Source organism: Misgurnus anguillicaudatus, chromosome 24 (genome assembly GCF_027580225.2).
Source record: "Misgurnus anguillicaudatus chromosome 24, ASM2758022v2, whole genome shotgun sequence".
NCBI classification, from domain to species: domain Eukaryota; kingdom Metazoa; phylum Chordata; class Actinopteri; order Cypriniformes; family Cobitidae; genus Misgurnus; species Misgurnus anguillicaudatus.
The window spans coordinates 37,736,430-37,760,850 of NC_073360.2; the positions used below are offsets into that span (position 1 = coordinate 37,736,430).

Genomic DNA, 24,421 nt, shown 5'->3' on the forward strand with positions numbered 1-24,421 from the left:
AAACACCACACACGCTGGCGACCCCTGCTGGTCAAAATAATGTAAAAGATATGTCCATTTAACACTTTTTTTTTTACAAAATAATAGCAAGAGTTTTATTAAAATATGTTTAAAAAAATTATTAAACTTAATTAAGACATAATTAAAAGTGTATTATTTGTTTTTAGTTTTATTTAGGGCAAACAAATCATTAAAACTTACTACCCTTTTAATTATGCACATTTTTGTCATTAAATCTGTCTATAAACAAAAAGTAGACAAAATGGCAGCGTTATTAGTCAGAAGGATGAATGTTTTATGAACTTGCATAATAAAACTGAGCCGAGTTCACCTAAACATATTAGACACTGGTACTTGTGATCAACTCCCCCTAGCGGTGAACCATCGGATTTTCGAAACAGCTATGACGTAATGAAGCCTCGTTTGCTAAAATCACGTGACTTGGGCCAGTTTGAAACACGCTCCGATCCACTGATTCGAAACAAAAGATTCGTAAATGTTTCGAAGCCTCATGAAGCAGTGCTTCTGAAGCGACCATCACTACTAGTAAGCGCCATTCCAAGACTGTCGTGGTTCCAAACGTTATGTCATACAAACAGTTGAACAGTTATTTTTTTAGAGACTGATGTTAATATTGTAAGAATGACAACAATGGCATGGGATCATCACAATCAAGATCAGAACCAAGAACAGCATCCGCAGGCCAACAAGGGCGTTTAGGTAAGAGAGCAATAAAATACATTGGATTTCCCTACCGAATAAAACAACGATTTAATATTAAATAAACAATTTCAATTCATGCACACTCAAATACATCTAAATGTATTTTAATATTTTATCTTCCTAGAAGTCCCATGGAGGAACATTGATTGGGGGTAAGTACATTAAAATTACATCTATACCATAATGTTAAATTCTGTACTGATGGCAAAGTAAAGCTCTCTTACAAGGAGCGAAGCAATAGGATTTGTGAGACCACGTGATTTGCCTGTCAGACGTTTTTCTTGATTTTCTGAGTTCTAACATGGATAAGTTGTTGGCTAAATGTTAATGTTTTGTTAGGATTAATTCTGTATATTGTTTTGTATTTTTGCAATGTCCTATTTTGTTGTTTGGGACAAATATTAAAGTATTTAGCTATGCAAATTAGCTATGCAAATTCGTCTAAAACACATCCTCAGTTATGTATATTTCACATACAGTGCCAATCGGGTGTGCCCATAGGGGTGTGCCCATAGACATTATATACGTAGACACCTCGTAGACTGAGCTGCCTATTGGAGCTGACGTATCGCGCGGCCGCCATTTTGGATGGGTCTCCAGTGCGCTCCCTTCCCAGCAAGCAATAGCCGTCAGTTCAACGTCTCGTTCAGTATAGACCCGATATAGCCGGGCTGTGTCTAGCCCATATCTAGCCCAAATAAACTTTAATTTGGTTACATGTGGTTTTTGACAAAATACTTTGTGAGATGTATGCTATTTCATCATGTAAGCAAAGTTAACAGCGATTACAAGGTATTTCGTTTCATTTCTTTAAAGTGTTTTATGCATCGTCTGTACGTAGTCACAATTTAGCTCATAAATAGACCGACTACGAATAAACCACTTTTAGCCCAGAAATAACCATGAATTTAATTACATGTTGTTTTTCCAAAATGATTTGTGAGATGTATGATATTTAATCATGTAAACAAAGTTCAAAGCGATTACGGTATTTTGTTTCATTTCTTTAAAGTGTTTTATGCACCGTCTGTACTTAGCCACTATTTAGCTTACAAATAGACCGACTACGATTAACCCACGTTTAGCCCAGAAATAACCATTAATTTATTTTACATGTGGTTTTTGCCAAATAACTTGTGAGATGTATGGTATTTCATTGTGTAAGCAAAGTTAACAGCTATTACAAGGTTTGTTTCATTTCTTTAAAGTCTTTTATGCACCGTCGTACATAGCCACTATTTAGCTCATAAATAGACCGACTACGAACAAACCATGTTTAGCCCAGAATAAACTTGAATTTAATAAAATTTTGTTTTTGTCAAAATAACTTGCAAGATGTATGATATTTCATCAGGCATGCAAAGACACCAGTGAATTCCATATGTTTGGTTTTATTTTTCTTATCTGAATCTGCTGTCACGCATAACATTCATTATTGATATACAAAATCCAGTTACAACTCCGAACCGCTAGATGGCAGCTGCAGTACACAAACACGAGGCCAAATCTCGCGAGAAAGACTTCCGCTGTTTGAAAATCAACACCAGCGAGCAGCCAGGGGGAAAGCAATCTACCACACTCGTTTGGTCTTGTAAGTGTTTTTATTATTTTATTTTACATGTGTTTAAAATGTATTTACTTCATTTGTTGTTGGAATCGCGACATTCTTGCGGGTAGCTTAACGTTAGAGCAAGTAACCCATGTTTTATAAAACCTAAACAGTATTGGAGGTAGGATTATTAGGATGAAAACAGCGGCTCTGGCTAAATGAGATACAAATACATCCTACAATCGTGTGAAATTTTGTGTTTAGAGTTGGGTTTGGTTGAAGGATTAGGATAAAACAGTGGTCATCCAGCGAGATTTCGTTTGCTGTATCCCTTCTATCCACAACCGCAGGCGTGGCGGGGATGTTGTAGGCATGGCGGGCCGCCACGGTAGAATGTATATAGCGGAAACACTGCAGTACAACCTGCAATGTAATAAAATAGTGGAGGTAAATGTAACAGACGTTAAACTGAAGATTAACATAAGTGATTTGTAGGCTGCTTTTTAGTAACAGCAGTAACTTGGCTAAGTTATCACTGTGTTGCTTACAGTAATGTAGGCAGTTGTGCTTAACAATTATGCATACAGAGATAGATTGAGGGGGAAAGCTATTTTTCCATATGGATTTAACTTACAGGCCTTCAGTTTGTTGGAAAAAAGAGTTTTATTGTGTTAGTGAGGGAAAACTTGCAGGTCAGTGGGCATTAACCTTAGAGGTTGGTAAACACTTGTACACTGAAGCATACATTACTGTACAATTACTGACATATGCATGTGCTATTCAGGTGTCAAAGCTGTGCTAAACTGGAGGGAGAAACTTGAGAGACCGTGCCGGAAGAATGCTGGACAGGTAAATTCTATAAACATGCAATATTAATCAGACATTGTGGTGTCAAAACAGTCTTTCATGTGGTCACAAAAAATCAAAAATATATGTAAGTCTGCAAATGTTAATGACATTATCTTTTGTATTTTAGAGTTCCATAAAATTCATTAATTTCAAAGTTCAACATGAATGGTGGTGGTCCACTGCAGAAGCAAGCATTTGAAAAAACATCAGCTCAGTTATTAAAGGTAAGTGTGTTTGTATGTAGTTTTAGGCTGAATGGTGTTTCACAAAATAATACATTTAATATGACATTAGGCTATGTGAGGAGTAATTGACAACAGTCCGGTACTGCCTTAATATTTTCTAAATATTAAAAGCCCCAGATTAAATTACTCTTTGCCGATACAACAGTTAACTCAACCATACAATATTGTTTAGTTGTTTTATGTCCATAAGATTGTATTGTGAATATTTTATGCTTGGCGTCTTAAAGGAATAGTCTACCCTTTTGCCATTTAAGCTATGTTATTACCTCAACCTAGACGAATTAATACATACCTATCTTTTTTCAATGCGTGCACTGCACAGTGTGTTGTTAATGTGTTAGCATTTAGCCTAGCCCCATTCATTCCTATGGTACCAAAAAAAGTTTTATTTTGTGGCACCATACTTACTGGTATAACTCCTCATGTAACATTCCTTAAATAGGGAAAACAAGGAAGTGTTTGGTGGCTTCCCTGTTTGGTACCATAGGAATTAATGGGTCTAGGCTAAATGCTAACACATTCACGACGCGCTATACAGTGCACGCATTAAAAAAGATAGATATGTATTAATTTGTCTAAGTTGAGGTAATAACATAGTTTAATATGGCAAAAGGATAGACTATTCCTTTAAAGGGCAGGGTATTTGATTTTGAAAAAAACTAACTTTAGCCCACACGCACCAACCAGAAACACACCCCCATCCCACCAACCAGCAAGACCGACAAAGTGAACAACACCACCCAAATAACCAACACAAACAACCGTCCCCAATCCGAACCAAATGCAGCACGTCTAGAAACCTGAAAAGACAAACATCACCGCACCAATTCGCAAAGGAACACAAACCACACAAGCAACATGCCTCACCAAAATACAACCTGAATCCATCAAAACAGAACCACACTCCATACCTACCTTTCCAAAAGAAACACTGCAACGACCCTTTTAAACCTGTAGCTGTTTCCATCTTGCAGAAAAGCAGTGAAGTTACCAATGTTAATTTGGGTTTTTGCTCTTTGCTCATCCAGATGTTTTTTTGTTGTTTCAAAATGTTTTTCGTTTTGTAGCTTTTCAGCAGGAAAGTTTATTTGATTCTCCCTATTTTTACAGAGCGTGAACAGGGTGTGAAGTGGCATGCAAAACACGTTAACAGAAGAGGGGCAAAAATTTAATGCGTCCAATTAGGCATGGGGCGAAATGAGAATCTGGATGATAACCATAAGCAAAAATACCACGGTGTTGCGGTATTGCCATTGTGACACTAAAATGTGTTATTTTCAAATGTCTGCGTATTAAAACATCAACTTTTCAACTGGACACAATACATTTTATTTTAAACAACAAACAACATTTATGCCAGTTTAAAATAAAGCCTTTAAATGATAATATTCTTTCAGTTGTAAATGTAAACATGAATTCAATTACATGATTTAATTCACTTTGTGTAAACACAGTTCATACATTGAAAACGGTATGTGGTTTTTAAAACCTTGACTCTGAAAATCTCGGTATACCTTTAAACGGTAACTGGCCCATGTCCAAATATTGCATTCGGTCGGGGTTCAATGATTTGTTGAACGTTTTTTGGTCCTACGCCTTTTACAGATGACACAAATATATAAAAATAAACATTCAGACAACTTAACATAGTGATTGCTATCAAGACTTGAGGAGACTTTCAACCAGCATAACTAAAATGTTTCTGGATCAAAATCAGATACCCTGCCTTTAAGCCTCTTTTGCTAGTTCCAGAATGTCATTAAACACAAGCAGAGAAACATGCACTTGTGTTTGTAGTAATGAGAACGATATGATTACTGTTGTTGACCTGTCAATATTTATATATGACTTTTTACAAAGAGAATGACTATCACATTTAATATAAAGCAAAAATACTTGTCTCATGCATTCTTTTCATATTTGGCAGATGCTGTGTTGAACAACTTCCCAGCAGCAACAGAACTGGAAGTGAAGGATGCAATGGGGGCATTTCAAACAGGCACCAGGGAGGACGTGGTGTATAGAAATTAGTACAATTAATAAGTTGAAGTGAACTGAAGATAGTTTGTTAATGTTTAGATGTTATTTCATTTTTAAAATTGTATTTTGTTATTTATGCTTTTATTTTGTTACTGTTTTTATTCTTTTTGTTAAAAGTAGTTTTTCTTCATTTTGTCTTATCTGAATTTCTATTGTATTAATACTATTTTTTGTAATAAATTGCAGGATAACATGTTTATGAGAACCTTTTTTAATGGATTAAAAAGAATTCTTTAGCCATTCTTTTGTTGTTTATTTGACACACACATGTAGTCATTTAATAGCCGTCTATTTAACGGCTAGTCTATTCTTGGGCTATGATAGACGTCTACTAGATTTTCACTGACAGCCCAAAATTAGCCTTTTATTAGCCTAGACCCACATTCACCGTCTATTAGACGTATATATGTAGACGTTTAGTAGCCGTCTATTTGATGACTAGTCTATTCTTGGGCTATGATAGACGTCTACTAGATTTTCACTGACAGCCCAAAATTAGCCTTGTTTTAGCCTAGACGTCAGAGGGGTGTTTAGACGGCTACTAGACGTCTATTAGCCGCAAAATTGCTTGCTGGGTTGCATTCATTTCTAATGATGAATAATCATAACTCCCCTAATTTTTACCGGATTTTCACACGGTTTGAGTTGTTATAAGCGGCAGAGATTTAGTTATGATACAGGACGCTGTCACACATTGAAAAATACTGCTTTCGTGCTAAAATACTTTGTATTATGCTCTTTAAGTATGACAGAGGCAGACACTACTGAAGTATTTTACTTTCTACATAAAAGTACATTTTCAAGTATCTGTATTTTATCAGTGTTTTTCTTTGGAAAACTTATATTCCAGAGCATATCATCATAATTTTTACTCCACTACATTTCATAATTTCAAGTTTTTGGTTTATATTTAAGTACATTAAACATCTACTTTTTTACTTTTACTTAAGTACCTTAGTACACAATTTTTATGTAATTTTTACGTAATTAGGTATTTTATGTAATTAGGTATTAAATTAATTTTAATATAAATGAATTGAGAATGATTTGGCTGTGAGAATTTTCATTCAAATAGCGGCTCCGCTACTGAAGTGCCATCTAGTGGCTATTGCCAAAAACGAATCAGAGTTTCCCCTCTTGTTCTTCTATAGTCTTTGCTACAGAGCTTTGACGACTCTGTCACAACAAAACCCTCCCGTTTTATAGCAACTTCCCAGATAGCAATGAGTCGGCGGACCACCGGCGGTGCTCTGGCGGCAGTAAGCGTCATAAGGGCGTAATCGCAAACAGGCCTGACGGCGGGCCGCCGCGGCAGCCGATTTTGCATAAATTAAGCAGTCGGTCCGCCGGCGGCATGCTGGCGGCATCTCGCAACAAATGAGAGTGACGTATTCGGCGGCAAAAGTTTCATCCCCGCCAGCGGGACGACAGCTTGGGGCTGGCGGCATAAAGAAGCCATGCAAATATTTTTTGCTATCTGGGTTCCCATTGCCTCCTCATGCCTGTATCAACCTTCAAATGTGAAGAAAAAACTGCGAGAGATCATGAGAGAGAGTACCAGTTCCTGCTGAACATTGACATAATATTATAAATAATAACGTAAAATAACCAAAATAATTGTTCAATCTTACTTGTGAAATGTAATCCCATGTGATCTGGAATCAATACTGCACCGGTTATTGCAACCGTAAGATGCACAAAATACAGCCATAGTATGGCTTTCTTTCCGTTAACTCCCATTGACTCTGGTGCTAGCGTACAGTGAGGAGACCCATCCAATATGGCGCCAACGCATGATGCGTTCCAGCACGTCATGAGGTGTCTACGTATGTCTATGGGTGTGTCTCATAAGTCTTGAAAAGTGAAGCCTCTGGCTATTTGATCGCCCCCTGGTGGCTGGCTGCAGTACAAGTCATAAACCCCACCCTCTCCGGGACTCTGCTTTAAATTAAAAAATATTTACACTTCCAATAAAAGTTTCCAAAAGATTATTTTGGTCCTTTCGGGTAGTTGTTATCACGCTGATATAAGTTCAAGTGTTCATTTTTGTGATAAGTTTCATTTTAGCTAGTAATTTAATGCTATAGAAATGGGGCGAGTCGTCATGATTGGCGTGGTTGAATTGGGCGGAAGTTTGATACCGCGGCTCCGCCTCTGGCTCCACGGACAATTCCTTTTGCGCATGCCTTGGCTCCAAACGTTTTTATGTAACATGGCGGCGACCATAGAGACAGAGCGCAGTTATGCAAATTTGAAAACCATGCCCACCGGGGGGGGCAATCCAACCAGCGTCTCCATTATCTTTGTATTTCGAGAGGCCGCCTCCTTGTCATTTCTGGCTTATAACAAAAACGGAATAATGCCTAAAAGCTGCTGTGTGACCAGATGTACAGCTAACAAGCCAAAAAACCCAGAAATAAGTTTTTATAAGCTGTCGACACGTAAAACCCAGCCTTTAAGGAGAAAAAAGTGGATCGCCGACTACGTTTCCCCCTAGTGGGCGCAGTTCTATTAATAGTAGTACTATGAAAAGTTGCCTGTTTCCAATTTTGTGTCTTTAAATGCGTGTTTTTTGAGGTCGACAGCTTATAAAAACTTATTTTTGGGTTTTTTGGCTTGTTAGCTGTACATCACACAGCAGCTTTAAGGCATTATTCTGTTTTTTGTTATAAGCCAGAAATGACAAGGAGGCGGCCTCACGCAATACAAAGTCAATGGAGACGGAGGGATTGTTTCCCCCCGGTGGGAGTGGTTTTCAGGTTATGACGCGCTTCAATAGAGGGTATGCATTGATGTCACTTTTCCAAGTGACCACGCCGGAACTCGCCCTGATGAGTGGCAAACGTTCAACAAAATGGCTGGCTTTCATAGCGCCTGCGGCGCAAATGCCAGTAAAACTGACTATTATACGCTTACATTTAATTTAGCTGGACTTCATAGCAGAGATGGACAACGCTTCTTTACATTAGTTACATTTTCCAAGCATCTGTGCTTTATTAGGGTGTTTGTATTGGGAAAATTTTTACTTTAATACATTCTAAAGCATAGAATCATACTGTGTATTCTTTAATATTGCATATTAAAATTTATTTCATACCTAATTACATTAAAATTGTGTACTGTTACTTGAGTAAAAGTACGTTAATGTACTTAAATATTTAATGTAAAACAAACACGTGTATTTATAAAATGTAATAGAGTAAGAATTATGATAATATGCTTTGGAATGTATGTTTTCCAAAAAAAAAAAAAACACTGATAAAATACAAATACTTTTAAGTAGAAAGTAAAACCTCTGCTTGATAGTGACCTTAGCAACTTGTCAACTCACCTGTGGTCTGTGGACGTTGGCATGAACGAACAATTTACTTCTCCTTTCTGTGTTTCTTTGCAGTCTGTAAAACGATAGCTCCGAATTGTTGTTAATCTGTTAGTATACCCTATCGCCCAACAGCTTTTTCCCATTTCGACACGTTTTCCCTGTGTTTTCGCTGATTACACACTGTACTCAAATGCTGTTGCTCTCTCTTTTGCCACTCAGTGGGCGTAACCGCAGTTGCTTTCGCCGAAGGTGACGTCATGTGCATACCCTCTATATATACTCTGTCTTCCTCACATGGTTGGTCATTATTTCTGTATTGTTTTATGTATTGTATATGTTTTGCAGTTGTAGTGTATGTACCAGTTCATTTGTGTTATCATTAAAAGTATCATTACAGTTTATTACCTTCATTGTCTTCATCTTGCCTTCCTCCAACCCCACACCCTGACAGATATAACTGCTGATTGGTGCACACAACATTTAACCAGTAAAAATATATGGCTATGCTATAATTTTATTATTAAATTATATACCATGGTACAATAAGTCATAATAAATAAAATGTGACACTATGTTAACATGAACGAGACATCCCAGTTAGCAATGGGTGCATTATAGGCTATTTGATGGAATGATATAAAAGATAATAAATTGAACACTAAAGTTGTCTATCGCATCGGTCCCAATTCATTTCAGCAATTAAATAGTCTAGATCAACTAAAACCTAAGGCTTTGTCTAAAGCTGTATAATTGATTTAGGTATGATTTAAATCAGGCTTCAGCACAAAAGCCAAATATATTATCAACTTCTGTCAACCTACAGTATAAATTCTTGAAATACAACAGAAAAAGACTAATGCAAAACAATACACCTAAACAACCCAGAAGGGAGCTCTGTGTCGAGCATTTTAAATAGTTGAATCAGATTACGAAGCAGTTGGTCCCTCCTTAAAATACCATAAAACCATGCATATTATAAAAAAAAAATAATAGTTTAAGTAATTGTGTAAATAGTAACTTGCGTTCTGTCTATATACTCATGTAGTGCACGTACAGGACATAATAAAGGCAGGGTTTGCCTCCTCCAAAGGCAGTGCTTGCAAATGAAGAGTTCCCTTTCAGTCGGTCACTACGACGTCACGTCGTGACCGACGAATTGGGAACCGCTTCGCGGGTGACCTATCTGCTTCGAGAAACCTTTAAAACGCCAATGAACTTGGCATGCAGATAATTGCATCTGCCGGCGCCGCCCCGCCGCACAGGTATTTAATGAGCGGCAGGTGCAGTTATCAAATCAGCTTTTTAGCTTCGAAAGCTGGCAGACTAACACTGCTCACGAGAAGCTGCTCTGATCTTCAGGAATAGACCTCTGCGTGTCAGTTGGTTAGGCGAAGGCACCACAGCGAGGCTCGCGAGTGTTTCCACCTCTTTGATCTCTGTGATCACCTTTTTCACTCTCTTTTATTTGAGTGTGTGCGTTCTCCTCCCTGTGTGCTTCATCAACTACACAGCTAAAAGAGTGATTTCCCCTAAAAGAGCTGCAGTTGAACTTGCGTCTTTTTAAAGACAGCCGTTCACTGCTCACGGGCGTTAAAGCGTCTTTTTAAAGATGTCTTTTCGTCCGTGTTCGACTTCTGGATGCGGCAAATACATGGGTCCTCGCGATGGACATGATCGCTGTCTCTCATGTCTGGGTCTCCAGCATGCTGAGGCAGCTTTCATGGGAGGGACATGCTCCGGTTGCGAGAGCCTGACTCTTGCGGATCTGCGGGGTCGTGTGGCGTTTCTCCGGGAACGCCGCCCTCCGTTGCTGATCACCGCTAAGAAAGCGGCTGTGAAGCTACGGAGAGACGACCTCCGCCTCACGGTGCTGAATCGGCAAGCTGGTTCGTCCAGCGGCTCTCAGCCACCGGATCCGCAACCATCTGAGGTTCCGATGGAGACGGAGAGCGCGCGTTCTGCGTCGCTTTCTACCTCTGTCGGACCTCCCGAGGATTCGGTGTCTGTCGTAACATCGGAGGGGGGGCCGTCACTTTCGGACGTGGATCCCGAGTCTCTCCCTCCTTCGGGAAGGGTTGCGGTTCCCGATCTCGACCCGGAGATGACGGCCATGCTCGCTCGGGCTGCGGAGACGGTCGGGTTGGAGTGGAGAGCTCCTCCCCCTCCCGTACCGTCCCGCCTAGACGATTGGTACTTTGGGGCTGCACGGGCTTCACAGTCTTCCCCACCGGTACCTTTCTTTCCCGAGGTGCATGATGAGCTGACTCGGACGTGGAAAACCCCGTTTTCCTCCCGGAACCGTCCGCATCAGCCATCACCCCTCACCTCCCTCGATGGGGGGGCCGCTAAAGGGTATGCCGGTATCCCGACAGTGGAGCGTTCGGTAGCGATGCAGTTGTGTCCTGCCGGCGTCTCCTACTGGAAGGACCGTCCAACCCTTCCCTCACAGGCCTGCAGGCATTCGTCAGCTTTGACGGAGTCTGCATATCGGGCTTGTGGGGAGGCGGCCTCTGCCATACATGCCATGGCTTTGTTGCAGGTTCATCAGGCTAAGGCTCTGAAGGACCTGCACGAGGGAGGTCACGATTCGGCGGTCTTTAAAGACCTGCGTGCGGCTACGGATCTGGCGCTACGTGCGACCAAGACCACTGCACAAGCCGTCGGTCGTGCTATGTCCACCTTGGTGGTCCAGGAGCGCCACCTCTGGCTGTGCCTTGCGGACATGCGGGATGCCGACAAAACCCGGCTTCTAAACGCCCCGGTGTCCCAGGCCGGCCTGTTCGGCGAGGCGGTGGAAGACTTCGCACAACAGGTCTCCGCCACCCAGAAGCAGACTGAGGCTCTGGCTAACATCATGCCGCGTCGGAAGAGACCAGCACCTGCCCCGTCGACGTCGGCACCTCAGTCTGCCCCTCGCCGAGGGCGTCCTGCAGCGGCGGCCGCCTCCGTTCCTCATCGGGGCCGTCCAAGAAAGCGAGGAACCGGCCGTCAGCAGCCCGCCCCGCCCGCTCAGCCCGCTAAGCCTGGTGGAAAGCGAAAATCTAAGCGGCCCTGAGATGGGCGACCTGGAGGTGGAGGGGATCGCTCTTCGGGAGATGGTGAACGCACCACTCCCCCCCCCCGGAGGAGGACCGGGTGGGGAATCTTTGGTTTTCTTTAATTTCTGTTCCGCCGGCTTTTCAGCCGGCACCCACAAAACCACAAAAAGAGCGAATTCCTCTTCCTCCTCCAGGTCATCAGAGGCAGTCGGGTGTGACGGATGGGCTCATAACCCTACGTTCTCCCCCTCGTCTCTCGCCAAAGGATGTGTTAAGCGCACCGAGATATCTTCATCAGAGTCTTCCCCGCGCAGCCGTCCATCAGCGGAGTCAGGTGAGTGCTCATTCTCACAATACACATCTCAACGCAGCCCAAGAGAGCGCGTCATCGAGCACCGCCGTTCCGCTCGCCGCGGGTACTATGATTGTGCCGTTAATTCCCCTCGCCCGGTATCTGGAAGCTTGGCAGCAACTTCCCAGTCCGTCGCGCTGGCTTTTACGCACGATCCGTCTTGGCTATGCGATACAATTCGCCCGGCGACCTCCCAAATTTACAGGCATCCGTTTCACTATAGTGAAACCCGCCGATGCGCACGTACTACGTGCAGAGATTGCTGTCTTATTGGCGAAAGACGCGATTCAGCCGGTTCCTCCAGCCGAGATGAGGTCAGGGTTTTACAGCCCTTACTTTATTGTACCCAAGAAAAGCGGCGGGTTGCGACCAATCCTGGATCTGCGCATTCTGAATCGAGCACTTCACAAGATGCCATTCAAAATGCTTACGCAGAAAACCATATTTCAATGTATTCGCCCACAGGATTGGTTTGCAGCCATCGACCTGAAGGACGCGTACTTTCATGTCTCAATCCTTCCCCGGCACAGGCCGTTTCTCCGCTTTGCGTTCGAGGGAAAAGCATATCAGTACAAAGTCTTACCGTTCGGGCTCTCTCTCTCTCCCCGCGTCTTCACAAAAGTGGCAGAGGGTGCTTTAAAACCTCTCAGAGAGAGCGGTGTTCGCATCTTGGCATATCTCGACGATTGGCTCATTATAGCACAGTCGCGTCAAATGCTTTGCACTCATCTAGATCGGGTGCTCAAACACCTCGCCCGTCTCGGTCTTCAGGTCAACCGAGAGAAGAGCAAACTGTGCCCGACACAGAAGATCTCTTTTCTCGGCATGGAATTGGATTCGGTCAATCTTACAGCACGCCTCACGGAGGCGCGCGTTCAGTCGATTCTGGCCTGCTTGAATACGTTTTCGGGCAAGACTGCGGTCCCTCTGAAACAATTTCAGAAATTACTGGGGCATATGGCGGCAGCCGCGGCTGTAACACCGCTCGGTTTGCTGCATATGAGACCGCTTCAGCATTGGCTTCACGACCGAGTCCCAAGGAGAGCGTGGCTAACCGGCTTTCACCGTGTCACGATCACACCGAAATGCCGTCTCACTTTCACCCCGTGGTCAGACCCAGCGTTTCTCAGGGCGGGGGTGCCACTGAGACAGGTCTCCAGACATGCAATAGTATGCACAGATGCCTCCAACACGGGGTGGGGAGCCACGTATGGCGAGCTTGCAGCTTCAGGAGTATGGACATCACCCCAGCTGCATTGGCACATAAATTGCCGAGAACTGTGGGCTGTATATCTTGCGCTCGTCCGCTTCAGCAGCGAGTTGAGAGGCAAAGATGTATTAGTTCGCACAGACAACATTGCGACTGTTGCGTATATCAATCGCCAAGGCGGAGTGCGCTCTCGTCACATGTCGCATCTCGCCCGCCATCTCCTCTTTTGGAGTCAGAAGAATCTGAGGTCTCTTCGTGCCATTCACATCCCGGGGTCGCTCAATACAGCGGCAGACGCGCTTTCACGAGCAGTGCGCCCCGGCGAATGGTGACTCCACCCTCAGTCGGTCCACCTGATTTGGAGACGTTTCGGCAGAGCGCAGATAGATCTGTTTGCATCTCTAGAAACAACCCACTGTCGCCTATTTTATTCATTGAACGAGGGATCACTCGGCGTGGATGCATTGGCGCACAGCTGGCCGAGAGGTCTTCGCAAATACGCATTTCCCCCAGTGCGCCTCATCGCACAGACATTGTGCAAAGTCAGGGAGGACGAGGAGAAAATTCTTTTAGTTGCTCCATATTGGGCCACCAGGAGTTGGTTTCCAGAGCTCACTCTCCTCGCGACAGCCCCTCCCTGGAGGATTCCCCTGAGGAGGGACCTTCTGTCTCAAGAAGGGGGCACATTATGGCACCCCCGTCCCGATCTGTGGAACCTCCATGTGTGGTCTCTGGACGGGGCGCGGAGGTTGTAGGTGATTTACCCCAGGCGGTATCTAACACCATCGCTGCAGCGCGAGCGCCGTCTACGAGACGGGCGTATACGCTGAAATGGAACCTGTTTGTTGTTTGGTGTACTTCTCAACGAGAGGACCCCCGAGAATGCCCGATCAGTATTGTGCTTTCATATCTCCAGCACCGTTTGGAGAAGAGGCTGTCACCATCTACTATTAAAGTAGATATCGCGGCAATATCCGCGCATCACACACCCATAGACGGTAGATCTGTGGGTCAGCATGATCTGGTCATTAGGTTTTTAAGAGGTGCACGGAGGCTCAATCCTTCGCGTCCTCCCTCTATTCCTCCTTGGGACCTGTCCATGGTGCTGAACGCTCTCAGGGACTGCCCATTCGAGCCTCTGCAGACGGTGAGTGTCAAGTTTCTCTCTATGAAAACTTTGATGCTCCTCGCACTGGCTTCTATTAAAAGGATAGGGGATCTTCATGCATTCTCGGTCAACGATTCGTGCCTTCAGTTCGGGTCGGCTGAATCCAGCGTTACACTGAGACGCCGGCCGGGCTACGTGCCTAAAGTTCCCACCACTCCCTTTAGGGATCAAGTGGTGAACTTACAAGCACTGCCTTTGGAAGAGGCAGACCCAGCTATGGCTTTGTTATGTCCTGTACGTGCACTACGTGTGTATGTGAATCGCACTCAAAGCTTTCGGACCTCAGAGCAGCTCTTTGTCTGTTACGGTGGTCAGCAGAAAGGGAGAGCTGTCACTAAACAGAGGATGTCTCACTGGATTGTAGACACAATCGCCCTGGCTTATGAGAAACAGGGCATTCCCTGCCCTTTTGGTTTGAGAGCCCATTCAACCAGAAGCGTGGCTTCATCTTGGGCTTTGGCTCGTGGTTCCTCGCTTTCAGATATTTGTAGAGCTGCTGGCTGGGCGACACCTAATACGTTCACTAGATTCTACAGTGTTCGTGTTGAGCCGGTATCCTCTCGAGTTCTCTCGTCAGATCAGTGAGAACATCGAGGAACGGCTCCTGTGTCGGCTTGGAGCCTTTCTTTTTGGCTGCGCAGAAACCGCACCATTATGGAAGGCCATTTAGGCAAAAACGTTACAAAAAATGTTTTTTTGTCTTTTTCCACCGCTTGGCGGCCGATGTTGCGGAGCATCGGCTGCCAGCCTCTCACTGGATGTATTCTTGACTATCTGGGTGAGGCTAGCGCCCACATTGCGCCCCCTAGTGGTTTCTTTGTGAGTATTTCCGTGGAAAGTTTATGATTTACCACGTTTCCCTTAGCGGAGTTCGTTCCGCGCCTCTCTAGTGTTGCTAAGAGAGTGTATTTTTATAGACCTCGTGTCTTTTTATCCATCACCTTAGTGGTAGACCCCTAGAGGGTTTTTCTTCCGCAGCGATCTTAGTCCCGCCTGACGAGTTCGCTTCCCAGTTCGCCTAGTCACTATCGTGGGTTAAGGAACAAGTAGTGACCGGCCTCTGCTTCAACCCCTTTTCCGTTCCCTAAAAGAGGAGAGTCGGAGGGTTTACGCAGGCACTGGAAGGGTCAGCTTCAGTGGCGCTTTGGTAGGGATTCCCAATTCGTTGGTCACGACGTGACGTCGTAGTGACCGACTGAAAGGGAACGTCTCGGTTACATATGTAACCCTCGTTCCCTGAAGGAAGGGAACGGAGACGTCACGTCCCGTCGCCACAGTTTGCTGTTCCACTGCTGATATCGGCCGGACAATTTTTTCTTTCTGGCCAGCTTTCTCAGCAAAAAAATAGCTGATTTGATAACTGCACCTGCCGCTCATTAAATACCTGTGCGGCGGGGCGGCGCCGGCAGATGCAATTATCTGCATGCCAAGTTCATTGGCGTTTTAAAGGTTTCTCGAAGCAGATAGGTCACCCGCGAAGCGGTTCCCAATTCGTCGGTCACGACGTGACGTCTCCGTTCCCTTCCTTCAGGGAACGAGGGTTACATATGTAACCGAGACGTTTCGTTGCAAAACAAGATAATTGCGTTTTTTTTTTTCATTTTCAAGAAATCAGTTTTTTTTGTTGTGCATTCCAATTAATTTCAATTCAACTGCAGTTGGTTTGTTTTGATTTAAACCTTCATAACTTAAAAAATACAACTAAGTAGCACCATAAAACAAAATAATAACACAATAATATAATAATAAACATGTTTTGACAAAAATGTTAAAAACTGAGTTATCTCGTTTTGCAACGAAACTCTTCAAGTTCACCACCTGATGTCTGAAAGGAGTGGTGGGAACTTTGGGCACGTAGCCGGGCCGGGGTATCTGTTTTACGCTGTTTTTACAGTGGGCCCAAATGGAAGGCACAAATTATTGACCGAAAATGCATGAAGATCTTCTATCCTCTTAACAGAAGCCAATGCGAGGAGAGTAAAGCCTAGTTTATGGTCGCCGCGTCCGCAAGAGCGCATTGGTGCGCGCGGCAAAAATTACGTCAACACGGAGTGGGCGGTCGCGCGCGTTGGGTGCGCGAGACCCCATTTCGCGTGGCGCTGTGCACGGCATTTTTTGTAACTTTCCGCGCGGCTCCGCATCCAAAAATGACCGAACTCGAGGCGATTCTGTCCGAGCAGGCAAGCCTGTGACGTGTCTCTTTGATAAATCCAAGCAAAACAATATATATATTTATCTGACACTCTGGAAGTAAAGTATGGAAACTTTGCAGTTTAAAACACGAATTATTTTACATGATTCAGAATGTTTGGCTTATATTTGTATTGAATAAACCACTGAATGAGGAATAAAATATAAACCTTAAGATGTCTGTACTGTTTGTTTAGTAAAAACGTTAATGAAATGATAATGTTTAATAAAGACATATTTAAAAGATTGTTGTTTTATTCATGTTCTCATATTTATATATATCAAACTCTAATGTTAAAAACAGTAGGGTTGCTCCAGCGGACGACTTCTTCTATCCTCTTCTTTGTGTTTGTTTTTGACTTTATTGCTCGCGTCGCCGCCTGGTGGTTAAAAAAATAGTGCAACGGCGAGCGCGTTAACTATAAACGCCTCGACCGTTTGGTGAGACGCGCGCGCGATCCGCGGAGGCTTGCGTTGCGGACCAAAGCGCGAGTATAACCAGCCCTTAAGAGTTTTCATTGTGAGATATTTAATACTCACAGTATGCAGAGGCTCAAAGGGAGCGTCCTGGAGTGACTTCAGCACCAAGGACAGATCCCAGGGAGGAATAGAGGGAGGGCATGAAGAATTTAACCTGCGAGCACCTCTAAGAAATCTAATGAACAGGTCGTTCTGACCCACAGCTCTGCTGTTTATGGGCGAGTGGTGGGCGGATATCGCAACCATATCGACTTTAATAGTAGATGGTGACATCCTATTCTCCAAATGGTGCTGGAGATATGAAAGTATGACACTGTTCGGGCATTCTTGGACTTTCTCGTTGAGAAGAACACCAGTCGACAAACAGGTTCCATTTAAGCATGTAAGCCTGTCTCGTAGACGGTGGTCGCGCTGCAGCAATATTGTTAGATACCCCTTGTGGTAAATCACTTAGAACCTCTGCACTCCATCCAGAGACCACACATGAAGGCTCCAGAGTTCGGGGCGCGGGTGCCATAATGTGCCCCCTTCTTGAGAAAGAAGGTCCTTCCTCAGGGGAATCCTCCAGGGGAGCGAGAGTTCTGGAAACTCCTTGTGGTCCAATACGGTGCAACTAAGAGCACGCTCTCCTCGTCCTCCCTGATTTTGCACAGTGTCTGTGTGATAAGGCTCACTGGGAAAATGTGTATTTTCGCAGACCCCGCAGCCAGCTGTGTGCAAGTGCATCCACACTGAGTGTGCCCTCGGTTAATGAATAGGACAGGCGACAATGGGTTGTCTCTGGAGATGCAAACAGATCTATCTGGGCTCTGCTGAAACGTTTCCAAATCAGCTGAACCGCTCTTTTCCCAGTTGACCCGAAGACTCAAACAAGCAAGATGTGTTTGAGAGTTAAGCACAGCATCTGACATGATTGAGCTATTATGAGCCAATCGTCTAGATACACGAGAATGCGCACACCTTTCCCTCTCAGGGGTTTTAAAGCCCCTTCCACTACTTTGGTGAATACACGGGGCGAGAGAGAAAGCCCGAATAGGAGGACTTTGTACTGGTATGCTTGCCCCTTGAATGCAAAGCAGAGAAAAGGCCTGTGTTAGGGAAAAATCGATACGGGAAAGTATGCGTCCTTTAGGTCGATGGATGCGAACCAATCATTTGGACAAATGCATGGAAAAATGTGCTTGGGTGTCAGCATTTTGAACGACATTCTGTGAAGTGCACGGGTTTAGGGTACACAGGTCCAAGATCGGTCGCAAGCCGCCACTTTTTTTGAGTACAATAAAGTAAGGGCAGTAAAAATTTTTGGGGGAGGGGGTGCCGAAAAAACTGTATTGCATAGCTGAGACGAATTGTGTCTCCACGCCCCCAGATACCATGCGAGAGGGTTATGAGGCCGTTCGTAGCTCTGCAACTCCTGTGGAGAGCTGGAGGCGGAGGATGGGTTATAAGCCCATGTGTGTCTCCAGAGCTCCTGTAAAAAAACGGAGGATGAGGAAGGGTTATGAGCATGCTCAAAACTCCGGAAATCTTCTCCTCCATCTTCAGGTCACACGTCTCACGGCCGCTTTGTCTTATATTTTCCACCCTTGAAAGCGGGCGGGCTGCTGGCGACCGGTTCCTCGCTTCTATTAAGAAGAGCCCCGGGGAGGAAGGGAGACGGCCGCTGCAGGACACCCTCAGCAAGGGGCAGACTGAGGCGCCGATGTCGATGGGGCAGGAGCTGAGCGCTTCCGACGAAACATTCATGTGGGTGATGGCCTTAGTCTGCTTCTGGGCCGCGAAAAACTGCTGGGCGAACTCTTCAACTGTCTCGCCGAACAGGCCGGCCTGGGAAACTGGAGCATTCAGGAGCTGTAATTTATCGGAGTCCTTCATGTCCGCCAGGCACAGCCAGAGATGGCACTCCTGTAAACTGAAAAACTAAGCGAAGGAAGAAGACCACCAGTTTAAGATCATGTTAAATAATTGTGTTGTTTTTCACTTGTATTGAAATTTTTATTTTTTTTTAAAACCCATTTTCTTTTAGTCATGGAAGTAAAAATAGCAGGCTTTTAACTGCTGTAAATGTATGGCTATCCAATATCATCAAAAATAATTTACAATTATGTAAGAAAAGTTTTGTACTTTAAAAAAACTTTATTTTTAACAAACAAGAGAATTTACAAACGTGCGGAGGTGAAGCGTTTCTGCATTCGGACAGCGCCATGAGATTTTTGCTGCATTGCGCCCGGTGTTTGATAGAGCCCTTAGACTGTGCTGGGGCACTTTAGACAATGTGCTTAGATCGTTAAAATAGGGCCCATTATGTTTAAAGTTTAAGTTCAGGTTTAATTAGTGGCTTGATTGTAAACAGCTTAAAAAAACTGGATAAATTAAAGTGCACCTATTGTCCGATTCACGTTTTTACATTTCCTTTGGTGTGTAAGTGTGTATTTGTACATGTATATATGCAAAAAGTATACCCCAAAGTAAACGATGACATGAGTTGACAACATAAATCTCTTTTCTTGGACTACAACAAACACATGGATTGTAGGCAACAGTTTACTTCCTGGGATTGGTGTTGTTGTAAAGACTGATATTATCATAATTCCTCCCGCTTCAGACTCACAGTCTGTAAGTTAACTCCTGTCAGCATTGCATTGTGACTGAATCTTAAAAACATGGTAAGAAGTGTCACATTAACGGCTGAAGTCAGAGGTTTTCAGACCAATCACAATGTACAGATTAGCTGGCCAATCAGGGACACAGAGCTTTTCAAATCAGTGCATTTCAGGATGAGAGTGAAATCTGGAGCTACACAAATGTACAGTATGTGGAAAATAATGTGTTTTAACCATAAACCACACGAACGCATTATATTATACAAAAAAACCCAAAATAACTTTGTTTTTAGCATTGAAATAGGTGCCCCTCTGTGTACACTTATCCACAATTCTGGCTGTATTATTTGTGTCCCCCTTTAAAAATTGGTTTTGAGAATTTTTGTGTTTATTCCCCCCACCGCCACCACTGTCAGATGAAATTTACGCACATGGAGTGCATGCACGCATGCTCGCACAATCCATTTAATAAATTCTTTAACCCTCAAACGCTCCTCGTTTTCTGTTTACACTTCTGGCCCTTGGGGTCTATATGACCCCAAAATTGAAAGCATAATTGTAAGAAAAATATACATTTTCAATAATACAAATAATATATCATTTTTTTTGTTTACTTCTCATCTATACAATAAAGCTGTGTTTTGAGAGATTTGAAATAGTTTTGTACCTGTTTACCACTAAAATCCTCAACTACACAATTTGCTTTCCTGAAAAATATCAAATTTTTATGAAAATTCACATAAATTATTATCTAAATTTGATTTAAATTGTTTTTAGATATTAATATAGGTGTGGGGTGTTGAATTCAGGCATTGGTTTTTAGAAAAAAACATAAGAGAATTACAGTGTAGGAATTAAATCATTTAGACCGGCAGATTCCCATAGAGACCCATTCATTTTCCTGGATATGGACAACTGCTCAAATCATTACTTTTGTGATACATTTTGTAAATTTATGTTTATATAAACATTAGAAAGGATACTGAAAATAAATATTATGTCAAATAGTAATTTTTTTTATAGTTTTTTATGCATTTTGAAATGTCTGTTTTTACAAAATGCCATAGAAATTTGACTGAGTGTAAGTGTGTGTGTGTCTGTGTCTGTGTGTGTGTGTGTGTGTGTGTGTGTGTGTGTGTGCACGCATGTGTGTGTGTGTGTGTGTGTGTGTGTGTGTGTGTGTGTGTGTGTGAGAGAGAGAGAGAGAGAGAGGGAGAGAGAGAGAGAGAGAGAGAGAGAGAGAGAGCCAAGCATGTGTGCTTGAGAGAATGTGTGTGAGAGGCAGAGGGAGAGAGCATGTGAGTATGTGAGTGTGTCTGTGTTTGTGTGTGTGTGTTTGTGTGTGTGAGAGAGAGAGTGTACATGTTCGTGCATTAGGTTACACCCCTTTGTATCCTTTTTCTACATTTGTGACTGATTTTATTTGCCAAATTTTATAAAAATGCTCTCTGTGGTAGTCATGCGTGTGTGCGTTTGTCTGCGTGTGTTTGTATGTGTTTGTGTGTGTGTGTGGGTTTGTGTGTGCGTGTGTGTGTGGGTTTGTGTGTGTGTGTGTGTGTGTGTGTGTGTGTGTGTGTGAGAGAGAGAGAGAGAGTGTGTGAGAGAGTGTGCATGAGAAGGAGAGAGAAAGAGCATGTGTGTGTGTTTGTGTGTGTGTGTGTGTGTGTGTGTGTGTGTGCGTGCATGCGTGTGTGAGCGTGTTTGTGAGTGTACATGTGTGTGCATTATGTCACACCCCTTTATGTGTTATTTTCTGCATTTGTGACTGATTTTATTTGCCAAATTCCACACAAATGCTCTCTGTGGCAGTCACACCTGTGTGTGTTTGTGTGTGTGTGTATTTGTGTGTGTTTGTGTGAGCATGTGTTTTTTGCATTGCATTTGTGCACAAGTACCAGGCCTTCATTTCTGTGTCAAAATTTTCAGATTTATGCTGGATTTATTGATATTTATTTTTTGACAAATGGAAAAAAGGTACATTTTTTTGCAATTCCCATTCACTTTCAATTGGGGTCATATTGACCCCAAGGGACAGATTGATAAAAATTTTTTTTACATACCTTTAGAACAACCGAATCAAGCCCAGTTTTTTTGTGCATGTAAAGATAGATTATTTAGGAAAAGTCACAAAGTTTTACATCTCTGAGATGAAGGGAACCTTTTTTGTTAACCAATGAAATGTCGTTTGGGGTCATATTGACCCCAAGGACCGATTGAGGGTTAAGGCAGTTTTTGTCCCATATGGTAAAAGGTTTGCCTCAAAACTTTTGCAATTTAGATAAACATAAACACACTCACTGTAATGATGTGTAGCTCAGTAATTTATATTACTATTTATATTATGCTATCCAAACAAATTGATATCTAAATGACATCTTAATTTGTTAATTGTGGTTTTTGTGGGTGAATATTTGACAAAGATTGCAGCACATCAGTTATGTTAGTAGTTCTGTATTACAGAGATATCTTGTGTTTCTTTTGTGTTGTCACAGGCAAAAAGCAGCATTAATAAATCGTTTAGAAGAGTTTACTGTGTGTCATCCAGATGTACAGTGCATTAAGATCCTGCTAGTAGGACAAGTCGGAGCAGGAAAGTCCAGCTTTATTAACTCTGTTAATAGTGCATTGCAGGGACGGATCACTTCTGCATCACTAGCTGATTCATCTGGTGCCTGTTGGAGTCACAGTTTCACACAAAGAGTAGGTATTATTTGTCTACACATTTGTTATAATACTAAAGATTATTGTGAAACAACCTGAAGGAAAGATAAAAGCAGTTGCTGAGATGTTTTGTCAGAGCAAAAAAGGCGTTATGTCCAGGGTAATCTGAAGCATGTTTGCCTTTTTTGTGATGTTGTCTTGGAGTTATTTAAATGATGTACTTACAGTTGTATTTTTTGTTTGTTTGTTTCATAGTTAAGTACACACAGAGTCCAGACTGCAAACCGTTATTTGAATTTTGCCTTTTGTGATACAATGGGTTTAGAATCTGAAGCAGGACCACAACCAGAAGAAATCATCAATGCATTATTCGGCCATGTAATGGAGGGCTATAAAGTAAGAAACCATCACATTTATTGTGAAATTGTAACATTGCAATATAAAATTTGTGTGTGCAATACGTTTGATATTTTTTTGATATGTGTTCATGTTTTTCCAACTTACTGTAGTTCAACCAAGAATATCCTTGGCACAGTGAATATTTTGAAAGGAACTCCGATATCAATGACAAAATGTTCTGTGTGGTTTACATTATTGCTGCAAATCTGATCGATTTAATGAATGAGCGACTTATTGAGAAGTTGAAGATAATCCGCGGAACAATCAGGGACATGGGTAAGTCAATGCTAGTAATTATTTAAGAAAAAAACAAACAAACAAACAAAACATCGATGCAGAAAATTGGTCATACTTACGCCCTCTCTCCATACAAACAAATTACCCAGCAGAAAATAATAAAGAAAACAGAAGTGATCACCAGTTCACACGCGACCAAAATAATGTATAACAAATATTGAATTAATACTACTAAAGCTTGTACTTGTTAAAATGCTCTAACACAAAAACAAACTAAAATCTTCTCTTACACAAATAGAGCAGTGAAGTTGAATAAACTGTAAAATAAATGTTTTTTGAAATGTTTAAATGAAAAAAGATTTACTTGCTTTATGTGCTTGCTTGCACACACTATTCTGAAAACTATCGTTTCTATTGGCTGACTTTTATATGTTTACCATCGACTGTAAAAAATATGAACGTAGTGACGTCACACATTTGCGAAGAGCATTTTCGAAACCAAATGTTGCCGTCGCCATCATGAAAGCAAGTCACCCCGACATAATCAAAAATGGACAAAGAGGCATGCCACCCAGCCTGACCGTATTGACAGCAGCGGCGATTCACCTGTCACTCAACATGCAGAACTTTAAGGCATAAGTCGCCATGAAATGGAAGAAGCAACTGTCTTATTTTCCCCGTGGTGACACATATCTCTCAGGGGTGTGATTCTTCCGGATAAATCCGGAATTCCGTCTTTTCTGACCTGAAAATGAGGCTTTCGTGAATCATGCAAATCCAATGTTTGTGTGTGTGTGTGTGTGGGGGTGCAAGGCACCGTTATAAATAACCGCATATCACTACGCATTTGTCTATTTATTTGTCACGATGGAACTTCATTCAAAGCAGAGCTCACCAAAGAGCTTGCAGTCAGATCTCCGGCGTGTGGTGTTGGCTGCGAATTAAAAAAACATGCGTTTGCCAACAAATAGTATGAGAGAAACACATCTTTCACTCTCAACCAAACTAACAAACTAGCCAATCAGAAGTAGAATGGGGAGGGGTCTTTGAGGTGCGGCTGATGTCCAGCTACAGATGCCGCGCGGCCGCGGTGAAGTCGTAACAAGTTAACGTTGTCAGTCAGCAGGATTAAGAGTAAGTTTATGAAGCCTAGGTAAGACAACCTAATTGATAAAGGACTTAAATCAGTGGCGCTGGGCATGGATAGAAGGAATAGGCAGAGACAAACAGCATTTTAGTAGTAAGAAAATTAAGAGAACCCGCCAGGTGTTTGCTGCTTTGACAAAACTGTCCGTTTCAAATCAGGCTATGCCAGTAATGTAAATATCAGATTTCTCGTCGAGGTGAAATTCTGT

At 42.8% G+C, this 24,421-nt stretch overlaps 1 protein-coding gene and 1 long non-coding RNA gene across 2 annotated transcripts in view; both read left to right on the forward strand.

Annotated features, from left to right (window-relative positions):
• The first annotated feature begins 570 nt into the window (after positions 1-570).
• The window catches only part of LOC141361501 (interferon-induced protein 44-like), a 141,998-nt gene continuing 118,147 nt past the window's right edge, over positions 571-24,421 (forward strand). The window contains exons 1-3 of the mRNA XM_073862962.1: positions 571-720; positions 848-875; positions 22,262-22,469. Of these exons, the coding sequence (XP_073719063.1) occupies positions 657-720; positions 848-875; positions 22,262-22,469 (300 nt within the window). The 5' untranslated portion in view covers positions 571-656. The remainder of the gene's footprint in view (positions 721-847; positions 876-22,261; positions 22,470-24,421) is intronic.
• Positions 1,380-5,987, forward strand: LOC129429746 (uncharacterized). The gene is made up of 4 exons (XR_012367787.1): positions 1,380-2,314; positions 3,057-3,121; positions 3,249-3,345; positions 5,294-5,987. It is a non-coding gene; the product is annotated as an uncharacterized lncRNA (long non-coding RNA).